Source organism: Equus asinus, chromosome X, assembly GCF_041296235.1.
Source record: "Equus asinus isolate D_3611 breed Donkey chromosome X, EquAss-T2T_v2, whole genome shotgun sequence".
NCBI lineage: Eukaryota > Metazoa > Chordata > Mammalia > Perissodactyla > Equidae > Equus > Equus asinus.
Genome location: NC_091820.1, coordinates 114,804,062 through 114,816,118, shown reverse-complemented (window position 1 = coordinate 114,816,118; position 12,057 = coordinate 114,804,062). Strand labels below are relative to the sequence as shown.

General features: G+C 37.7%; 1 protein-coding gene across 2 annotated transcripts in view; it reads left to right on the top strand.

Moving 5' to 3' along the window:
• The window catches only part of TENM1 (teneurin transmembrane protein 1), a 748,343-nt gene that overhangs the window by 586,988 nt on the left and 149,298 nt on the right, over window positions 1–12,057 (top strand). For both annotated transcript variants that reach the window (XM_070502852.1, XM_070502851.1), the window contains one exon: window positions 1,990–2,206. In XM_070502852.1, coding sequence (XP_070358953.1) covers window positions 1,990–2,206 — 217 coding nt within the window. The remainder of the gene's footprint in view (window positions 1–1,989; window positions 2,207–12,057) is intronic.

Genomic DNA, 12,057 nt, shown 5'->3' with positions numbered 1-12,057 from the left:
AATTGTGTGGTTGACAGATTGAAACCTGTGAATGCCCAGTCTGATTATTACTAGTGCATTTGTTACCAATTGAAAGATAAAGGTGACTGCCCATTCGAAAAGCAGTTTTTCATTGTTTAGTACATTATTCCAGACATGAGAAAACTCTTCTTCATCCTGATATTTTTGCCAGCTTTCCAGTGCATCCAGATGTTTAATTAGCAGAGTAAAGAGATAATGTGCTGATAGGAGGCTGAGAACAACGTATTGGAGAGAGAGATGGTAACGGCATCTAAAATCTATAGAAAATCTATTAATATAATTTGCTGAATGAGGGGTAATGGGGAGCAGGAGACTTCTTATTGAAATGAATCCACACTTAAAAGTTAGTCAGTGAAAAAGAAATATGTATACAGAGAAGTAGAAATCGGGGCAAAAATACCTTGAACAAACAGGGAAGACAAAAAGAAGCAAACTGCATTTTAAATCAAAGTAGTCTCTATGGTACAGGGAATATGAAAGGACCTCATGCGGGGAAAATATTTCCTGGGTGCCCTACAGCTGCTGTGCCACATGCCTGCTCTCTTGGTGTTCCTGGCTTTCATTGCCCCGAGCTGTGGTATGTCCCCCTCCAGCTCCATAGGAGCAGCCATGTAAGGGAGAGAGAGCAAGCAAAAGAGCCACATGACACCAGTGCCAGTAACTTTCATCATCAGCCTTAAGGAGCCGGTAATCCATCTGAACCTCCCTATTCCACTGCAAGCCAGGAAGATTAGCGTCTTTCTATTTACCCTTGTTAAACATCTAAATTAGAGCCACTTGTCTACTTTAAGGACTTTGGAAGGACTTTAATTTTTTTGCTTATTGGGTGTGGAATGAATTGTCCATATGCTCAATTTAAGCACTCCAACCTCTTCTCTTTGCATGTAACTCTCTTATAACATTTACTGCATTTTTAACTAGCATAAGAGTCAGCTGTTCTATACACCTATTTCTCCTACTAAGCTCCAAGCCCCTGAAAACAGGAAAAGGACCTTTTTCTTTCTTTACTTCTGCAAGCACCTAACACAGTGTTTTGCACCTATTATATTCTCAATGGTCTCCCCTCCTCCTGGAACCCCTATGCCCCACATCATTTCTCTACCAAAGAATGAAGGCTTTATGTGATTTTTTTTATTGGTACAACCGTGCATTCAGGAGTCTAGAGTAAATGGTGATGGCCTAGGAAATGAAAGAGAGTGACTCATCACGTTCATATACCTGAGATTTATTAGTACTTGCATCAAATAACTACTGTTAGGAACAAGTAAGCTCTAGTTGCTTCTACAAATTCCTAAAAATGTAGTTCTGAAAATTTAATTGCTTCAGAATTTCCCAGATTAAGTATGTGTAATCCTGGGCTCTGAAGAAATTCTGACTCAATAGTTGGGGCTCAAGAATATACATATTTAATAAGCTCCCTAGGTAATTGACTACACATTCGAAAATCACTGCCCTGCTCTACACTTTGTCACCACAAGAATACCAACCTTTATTTTGAGAATTACCATTAGACAAGAATATTGGGAGAATTTTTAAAATACAAGCTAATTCAAGTTGACAAGCGTTTGTTGATTGTTTGCTCATAAATGTACATGGTGTGAGAAATTCGAAAGAATTATAAGAAATCATTGCTATCCTGGAGGAATCGTCTTGATGAGGAAGAAGGAACCTTCTAAAGAGTGATATCTAACAGAATAATCTATCCAAATACTAAACAATACACCACAGCCTATATATGCTAGAGAATTCAAGAAAGATTTATGAACAACATACTTTGAATTTCACTGATGTGCCATATAAACTCAGAGTGAGTGCTAATTCATGAGAAACATGTGTATTTAATAGATTCTATTCTCAAAATATGGACAGTTACCTTTGGCTATATTCTAGATTTTTCTCCATTTGTGCATATTTTAAACTATGTTGTTTCTCTTGAAACTAAATTTCAAAATTGTTTTTTTTTTTCAGATGGTTTGACCGACTGTGTGGACCCTGATTGTTGTCAACAAAGCAACTGTTATGTAAGTCCTCTCTGTCAGGGCTCACCAGATCCTCTTGACCTCATTCAGCAAAGCCAACCCCTCTTCTCTCAGCACACTTCAAGACTCTTCTATGATCGAATCAAATTCCTCATTGGCAAGGACAGTACTCATGTCATTCCTCCCGAGATCTCATTTGACAGCAGGTATATATGTATTTATTTTATTGCTTAATGAACAGTAGTCCCATTTTTCCTTAACTATGAAAGGAAGATAACTTCTAAAGATCAGATTGCTTCCCGTTCCACACAGTCCATACTGATTTCTTTTTTAGGCTTCTCTGGAATGCCCAACACCTTACTGATTAGTTAAGGGAGAAAATTCATTTTTAGAGATTCTTTATCATAAAAGACACATATATAAATATGTATGTGTGTATCTATATATATGTACACACGCACATATAGACACATGTATAAATGATGAAATAAAGTATAGATGTGGCTTTTAATGACAAAAATAGGATGGATGACAAATTAGGACAAAAATAGGATGACAAAATATAGGATGAAGCATAATTTGGAAATTTATTGTTTAACTTCTGGATTGATCCCTTGAAAAATTCTTGAATTTCAAAAGGTAAATTTTAAGTTTTATCCTGTGATGTAAAATGTTTCCATATGAAAGACCAGAGTGAATTTGATGTCCTAATGAGGAATGCAAGCCTTGTGAAAATCCGTCTTCTAAGAAAGCTCAAATGCATGCATTGTCACTAAAGACCTGAGACCAAAGTCCAATCCATTAGGTGAAGAAATTTTTAAAAATTATCTTACTTATTTGAAGTACAATAACATGAATTTGCTCATTATTCTCTGCTTCATCTTCAACAATGATATATTTTACTAATTAGCACTAGATATAAGTCACTGAAGTCAACATTTCTGGTCTCTTTAAAATGTTCTCCTTTGTTCATTCTACAAGTTGATATTTTACTAGCTTCTAGACTATTGCAAACAAGAATTTTTTTAAAAATATGGAAAGTATTTGTCCAGGAGCTCCTGTCTACATCCCACCCACTCAGTTACCTCCTGCTGAGTGTTATCAGTCCTCAAGAAAAACTCGGTCAAGGGTTTATATTGTTATCAGTGCCAATCTAAGAAAATTCAACTCAATCTTGACCTATACACAGTAGAAAAGGGAAAAAAAGATGTGCTTGGAAATTTAAAACACTCAGCGTCCTTCCCACAGATTGTATACTAGAACTGTTATTGAAACTTAAAACTTTCTCATTATTTTTATTATTGTGCAGTTCTGACCTTTTAGGTCTCTGACAGAACCCAAAATCCAAATGCCAATGCATCACAAGAAAGTCCTTTTCTGCCAGGAGATCTAGTCAAAGTTTCCCTTCTTCAGAGACTCAATAATCCCCATTTTGAAGTGTTTCTCCCAGCTCAATAACAACTCTGGGGTAACTTGTGGATGGGCTGCAGTCAAAGTAATTATTTAAATAGTGGAGACTTATTTATTGTACACAAGAGGAACAAAAGGAACAAAACGCAGCCCTTACCCCCATTTTCCTATTTAAGGTAGAGGTAAGTCATCAACTCTGTAGCTTTCTCCATGCTTAGGGAAAAGTCAATCCAAAAAACAAAGTGAAAGAAATAACAACCTCCATGACATGGAGATATATTAAATGACTCACTGAACTCAAGTAAAGGGAGAAAGTCAGGACCTGAGAGAGACAGGAGACAAGTCATTATGACCCAGAGCAGGGTGTTTGAGCAATAAACTTAGAAAAGTGAGGAGAAACTTCAACCCCTGCAGTTCAGCTTCATGCTTCAGCAGCACTTGCCAGCCGCTCACAGAGTGAACAAACCTGTTACTTGTGGCGGTTAATGCCCTTCTCCTCCTCCTGGTTTGACTGAGTTTTCCTCACTCTTTCATAAAATTCTCCAAGTTATTATTTGGCTCTGCAAGTCATGTTTGAATTCAGGACGACAGGATTCCTTCATCTAGCAGTCTCAGCTGTTACAGACATATCTAATCTGTCCAAAAAGGCACGGGCCTTTTCCAAGGGAAATAGTTGGGGACAAGCAGTGTATATTTCCTCTCAAGAACTCCACACGTGCAGTGTTACTCTGGGTATCTCTAGGTAAAATAAATCAAACTCTGATCACATATATAAACAATAATATTATAGGCTCTTAGGTCGATATAGTACTTTTTAGTTTGCAAAGCTCTCAAATACACATTATTTTATTTTATCCTCACAGTATCCCTGTGAAGTAGGTTTGTATTGGTGCATATTATATATGAGGAAACTGAGGTTCAGAGAGATTCAATACCTTTCCCAGCATCACACAGCCAGCAAGTTTGTACTGTAGCAGGTACACCACAGCTGCCCCATTTCAACATATCCTTAAATAAGCCTGGTGACTTGGATCTAATTTATACTAGATAAATGGCATCTAGGTTAACACAAGAAACTTAGAAACCAAGTAATATTTACAAATCCAGTTCAGTTTAATACATTTCAATGACATTATTTACAAATGCCAAGCCAGTGCTAATGAACTTCCTCTTGGTAGAAGAACACAATAGAATGACTGGTGAACTGGGTCTTTTGCTCCCTGTAAATTGTTATGGAGTGCTTATTATGTGTCAAGTCTCACCCTAAGCTTTTACTTGCGTTATCTCATTTCATCCTTACAAAAACCCTATGTGGTAGGCACTATTATTATCCTCACTTTTGTGGTGCAAAAACAAGAACTGAGATGTCAAGTAAGTCACCTGCCCAAGGTCACAACCAGTGAGAGTCAGAGCCAGAATTCGAAACCAAGCAGACTGATACTGAGAGCCTGACCTCTAAACCATTATGTCGAGCCACTTCAGCTGCTTAGAAAGCCGGGCTAGCTGACCCTGAAAAGACTTATGGCCCTTAGACATTCCTGACTGTGGGGTTGCTCTCAGACAGATCTAGAATACTTATGCGCCATAATCTGGTAAACCAATCTGCTTTTTCGCTTTTGCCACATATTTGAGAGATAGGTGGGTAGGCAGATGAAGAAAGCATTACCAACAGGTTCATTTGCCTACTGGCAAAATGTGACCCACACAGATGAGTTGCTGCTGAGTGTTGCCACCAACAGGAGCCTTTGGAGCTAAAGATGGCATGCAAGTGACCAGCTGTTGCAAGGACACATAAAGGTTAAATAACTGTTCATCCTTGTGCATCCAAGTGAGACTACCCTTTCTTGTTATGAGTTTGCTGCACTGGCATGTGAGGGCACATGGAATGTGTGCCTCCTGTGCCCCATGATGGTGTAATGTCACTGTGAACATGCAACCTGCCTTTGGTGGAGCCCCTAGCAAGCCCAACTCAGTTACTGTTTTTTCCTAAATACATTTTACCCTATAGCCTGTTTCTTTCTTTTTTTCAATCTACTCCAAACATGACTACAAAGCAAACCACATATTCTACATGCCCTGTATGACTTATTACTTTTTAATAATGTAAATAGGTGAACAGAAGCATTATTGATCTTCAGTGTCTAAGCATTTAATCACTATTAATAATGTAAAAGGTTTTTATAAATATGTAAAAACAAGAGTACATTAAACTAAACGACAGCAGTAATTTGCAAAGCCAGACATTTCACTCGCCATCGCTAATGGAGAAGTGCATTTAAAACACAAAATCCTATGAGGGTTAGTGCAACCGCTGACAGCAAGGTCTGGCCAAACTCATCTGTCTGTTTTGTAGCCATGAGAGGCTGATCCCCACATCAATCCGTGTCAAGCAGCTACAACAGAGATTGCTTAATATCAGCCCACACATGTATTTTGTTTGGCCCAACATTTAGAAATTAGGAGCTGTCATATAAAAATTGGAATATCTTCCTTCTCTAGAAAATTTACCAAGTTTGGCATCTCTGGGCCCACGGGCATGGCAGAGGTCGTCTGGATCAAAGTTGGGCCAGCTGCCCCTCTGGATGGGATATGACGTGCCTCTCTACCTCACCATGCATTGTCTCCCTTACACCTGGCTCACTTCCCTCACTTTCCATTTCATGCCTGGCCCTGCTGGCATTTGAGTTTGTAACCTCTGGACTACACAGCTTCTATAGCTTTCCTTGGAAAGACCTCAAGTGTTTTTTTTATTTCTGATCTATTTCCCTGAGAGTCTTTAAAAATCTAATCTTATCTTTTTACTTAACTTCTGAACCTGTAGTATGTTGGTTTAAAAAGAAAAAGAAGGTGAACAGGAACTAGAAATCACAACTGGCACCTGGCAGGAAGTAGATGAAAAATGAGTGAATGAGTGAGTGGCTTAGTTGTAGTGACACGGAAGTGCTTTTCTCATATTTGCTAATGAAAAACTTGTTTTGGTTACCTAGAACACACAAATGATATTAGGACCAAATAAGTCAATTCCCAAATGCAGAGCCTAAAGGTAAGATTACTGTTCTCCAAATAGCACAGGAACAAATTTATAAAAGACGAAGTGATTATATAACAGTAGCAAACTAATTACTCTTTTTTTTAACTTATGAGACATTCTACCACTGTCAGAGCCTGTCCATGATTGACATCATTTGTAACTTTATATAAGCATCAATAATTCTCTCTGCGTTCAGTGGGCTGGATAATGAAAATTCAGAGACAAGAAAAAATTAGAAAATAAGGAGCAGTATCAGGAAGTCAGTAGGATAATTGCTGTTAACTGGCTCACTTTGGCCTGCGTCATTATTCGGTGTCATGAGAAAACCACAGACAAGTGCCCCAAAATGAATTGAGATACTACAAATACCTTGAGTATGGCATTTTTAGCAAACTCTTTACTTACCCAAGCCTTCCTCCTTCTTTACTATACCCCACTTGATAATGAAATCTTGAATCATGCTCCTGATTATTCATGCTACCTGGTAACAGCCATCATTACTTATCATAACTTGTTTAATAAAACATGCCTTTCTCACTTAGTTGAGCTGGGAATTTATACCATTTGAAATCCGGTGAATGGAAAAATGAGTTATTGAATCAAGACTTGGGTTAAGGGGAAGGTTGCAGAAATATGGTCATTGCTGCAGAAGCTGCTGATCGTGAATATAGAGTAAGACATAAGAATAACCATACTTGACAGGTACCAATTACTGTTTTTTAAAAATATGTATTTTGTTGGAATATTAGTATTTCCAGAGTAACTGAGGACTTTAAATTCCTTAGAAGAGATAGTAAAGTCCTCTGCCATCTCTAATGTAACATAATATCTCGATATCATCTCATTTTTTTAAAAGGGGTGAGGATGTGTATTCATCCACTTAGCAAATATTTTTTGAGTACCCATTCTGTGCCAGGAACTATGTAGATGGAGGTAAACATAACAATCACAGTCCCCTTATTCACAGAATTTCCCTTACACTCTAGTGGTGGAGGCAGTCAAAACATCAAGTGAACACAAAAATAATTAAATCAATTACAAATTGCAACAAGTTCTGTGGATTATGGAACATCAGGTTTCTAAGGGAGCTTGAATTTCATCAACTCAGTGGTCTCGAATTCAACTGCTTTGATGGAGCAGACAGGTAACCTAAATGGATGTAAGACAAGAGGTATCCTAGCAAATGAGGCAAAGTCATTAAACAATTACAGAAGTGAGACTGACCTGGAAGTTTTCAGCAATAACTCAGAGATGGGACTAATTGACACAAGTGAGCATGAAGAGCTGCTAAAATTGACACACACAGGAGACTATTGATGACTTGCCAGAAAAATACAAAGCTTATTTGCACAGTGAGCAGCTTAACTATTTGCAAGAAGTTTCATCCTTTGACATTTGAGGCTATAAATAATTTTTTCTACAATTTAAAGTGTTTGTATTAAATAGATGAATTCAAGGGAAAAAACAATCATCAAATAAATTCCCACTTACTACAATGAAAAAATTCCCATTAACCACACATTGGCGTCTTTTATAACTAGATCCTAGAGTTTCATTCAAGATAATCCATATTGTGGAAGGTTGATCATTTCACTCTTAAGATTGATGAGCAATCCAATGTTTACTTGGTTCATTTATTCATTCAGTGATTGGCACTGTCCTAGGCTCTGGGCTACAGCAGATAAAGTGCCTTCCCCGTACAGTCTAGTGAAGAAGACTGATAACAATGAAAAAGGTAAATGTCACATAGGTATGAGTACTGTCAAGTGAGATTTAAAAAAAGGTTAGGGACAGAGAGTGGCCATTTAGACGGAGTGGGCCAGGAAAGACTGTCTGGGGAGGTGACACTACAGCAGAGACCTCCTAGCATTTATATGTTAGATGATCTTGGCATTTATCTATATGTTAGATGTTTCCTGCCACCTAGACCCTTACGCAATAGATTGTCACACAAGCTGGAGCCTGGCGGTGACTTTTAGGGGCCCACTGAATGAAGATTCTGCAGTATTGTGTGAAATATAAAGGTAAAATAAACCTTCCTCAAGGAATTACTACCTACTGGTTACTGTACTAGGTTTTACTGATAAGTGGATGGGATGCCTGTCCTCCAGGAGTACACTGAACAAATTTAAATAGCTCAGGCGAACTGAATAGCCTCTAGAAAGAGAAATCAGCAACAACCCTAGACCATTTAGCCATAAAAAAGAAAAAAAACCAAATAGCAGATCTTCATCAATTTTTGTTGAACTCAAAAGAGAACAAATATATAGAAACCTCTTACTAATTTGGAATTATGAAAAAGAAGAGGTGAGAAAAGCTTACATTTTAGAATATTTATAGGGAAATACAATGTTATTACAGTATTCAATTCACATTCAGCTTTGCCTATGTACAAGTAACCCCTAGAAGGTCTATAACATAATCATTCGTAATTTTGCTGAGGTACAAATTTGAATCCATATGCTTTGTGTTTAACTTTTTCGTGAATCTGTTAGTTTAGGACCTCCGAGTCTATTTGCTAATGGCAGATTTTTGTGTATTTTTAATCGAGGAATGTGTAAAACATTATATCAGGTACACGACCAGGGGTTGTTAAACACACAATGCAACAATTGTTGCATAAATTGAATAAACTAAGGACTAGGGGAAGCTCTTCCTAAGGCATCAGCATCCGCAAACCTATCTTGTGTTCACCTTTCTTTCTAAAGGAAGGCACTGCACGTGACCTGCCTACATTTAGAAAAGCAATCCAAGTGTGGTTTGGGTTGGCCATGCTTCCTTGTGATTCTACTTGTCTTCCCTTGTTGCTTTTCCTGAGCAACCTCCTTTGCTTATCTCCTCTGTAGTTGTTGTCCCAAGTGGGAACTAAGATTGTTGCTACTTGCTAATAAAGCACTTTGATCTCGTTTATATGAAAGGTGTTACGTGTGTGAAGACGGGATCTCCTGATTTTCAGACAACTATTTTGTCTAATGCTAAAGTTCAGGAAACACATGTTCAAGACACATTTAAAAAATTACAAAGTAATGAAGGTTCCAAGATTTATACTGCTGACTAGCTCCTGAAATCAGCAGTCAACACCTAAAGGTACCAAAAAGAAAGAAGGTGTGACTTTCACTTCTTTGCAAATGCTCTTGGGAAAAGAAGAATAAAAAGAAATCAGAGCACAAATCTTCAAAAAGCTGTTCCATTGGTTATTTGTGATATTCTGAAACTCAGATGTTCTGAGATGCTTAATAATTGTAATCTGTAATACCTGTAGCTATCTACAGCTTATCTCAGAGTGAATACGTATCTTCTAATATTTTATCTATCTTACTACTCAATTAGGATCAAAATTCAAAAGGCTCAAATCCTTATTACCTACCTCTTAGCCACACTATCATCTCGCAGTGTCTCTATCTGGTTCTATCATCTAAATTTGCCCCGAGAGAGGGCAGAGTAAATGCAAGTTTGAAGAGAAAGAAGGAATGACATGTTGTAGCTCAGCTCCACCACACACCTGCACAGAGAAAGTACTCAGCAGTTGGTAAATGTCTACAGGTAACGATGTCCTATGGATAGCACCATCTTGGTAGGTGAACACTTTCTTTTCATTTGTAGCCACATTTTTTGCATCTTAAGAAAGATCTGCGGTACAGCTCAAAAAGTCGAAAGACCTTTAGAGTCCAGGTGAAAAAACCTCCTCCACTCTACAGCTTACTAGCCGTGTTAACTTGAGCGATTCTTTTTAATATCTCTGAATCTGGAATCCGTTTCATCATTTTTAAAACAGGGCTAATAGTTGTACCTACTCAGGGTTATATTAATATTAGATGAAATAACATAAGGAAAGTGCCCTGCATAGCACCTGACTCATAGTCAATGCTTAATAAATATTTTATTTGTACAAATATATATATATTTGTATATAACATATATATTTAATAAATATCAGGGCACATAATAGAATATAATTTGAAAGATCCAGTTCAAAATGCAGTCATTTTACTGGGTTATTTTACTGTTATGGCATCTTCGTGAGGTGACTAAGGATATCACAGGGAAGAGCTGTTGTTCTCACTTTCCATGAGGAACAAATGAGGCCAAGAGTAATTCTCTTTCTTAGGAAAAGTCAAAACGGTGATTACTAGCAAGCCAGAGCTAGACCTAGTGTGGATAGAGCTGGGCCACACTTTTTCCTCCGTGGAGGGAAGAGTAATCCACAGCCAGGCTACAACCAACAAGACAGACTTTCCCTATATTTAATGACTATCCATTATTTGAAAAGCAGATTCACAGAGAAGTGACAGGAAAGGTTAATGAGGTTAATAAAACCCCATAAGGCTGATTACAAAGATAAACCATTTGAGTCATGGATAGAACAGGCAGAAAACAAACCAAAATAATAATCATAAGTTGAGACTATTCAAGAGTTGCAAGGGCTTACAGGACAAATATTTCAGGATTCAAATTCTGGACAAAAATAATCATGTGTCTAAATGAAGCAGACTGGCACTTAGGCAGTCCTGAAAATGTGACTGTGTCGTCAGTTTTCTTATTGCTTCAAAACACTTGATCTTTTTCCCATTACTTTGGAGATCTCAGGCATCCAAAGCAAGCCTACTTTTGACAAGCAATTACCAGGGCAGATGGGAAAATGGCCACCCTACCTCAGGGTGAGTGCCCCCATTTTGTTTTACTTGAAACATCACTAGCCATGAGGAAAATAATTCTGCTTAAAAAGCTATCTGCATTTTCAATAGCACCACCTTTCCCAAAGTCCTAGAATGTTGATGGGTAATGCTCCCAGATGCTATTAATGTTACCCATTTGGTAGGTATTATTTATTTGGGGTAGTGACCAACTGAGTAGGATTAAATCGGCCTGCTCTATTTAAGTAAAAACTAATGAGATTTTATTGGGTTTGCATATGAACATTCACTGCATTCGCATTTTCAGAACATGAAAACAGGTTTATGCTATAACATTAAATGTTTCATGGTGCTGTGCCAGCTTAGATAACATATATCAAAAAACCAGCATGTGTTGTGTGGAAAACCCCCAAAATATCTGAATATTAGAACCCTCAAATGTATTTAAATTATGAAATACCAGATCATAATTACATGGTAATATATAAAAGAATAATGGGGTTAGTGTTCATAAATTAGGCATTTGAGGAGGACTGTTCATTCATTCTTCCCAATCACAGGGGTACTATTTAATTCCCTGAAGTAGTCAATTATCAAACAAAACTCCCAGGATGAGAAAGTCATAATGCACAATCCAGAATGCTGGCTTCTTAATAAATGAACTGTAAGGCATCTGGCACGCAGCAACCTCAAAGTAGTCTCCAAAACCTTTGAAGCAGTGCCATGAGGGTAGGTCGCAAGTATCTTACAACTTCATATAAAAATATTTGATTTGAAATTCGATGAAGCTTTCTTGAGCACGGGCTGTATACACCAGACACTGGGAAGGACGCAGAGAGGAAAATCACACAGTTCTTGCCCTGGAGTGACTAATAGGAAAGACGGACCTATAATTCTCATCCAAGACAGGCTATGACAATTGCCATAACGTGGATATGAGCACTGTCTAATGAGAATAATAGGAGTGGGGAAGAAAGTGACA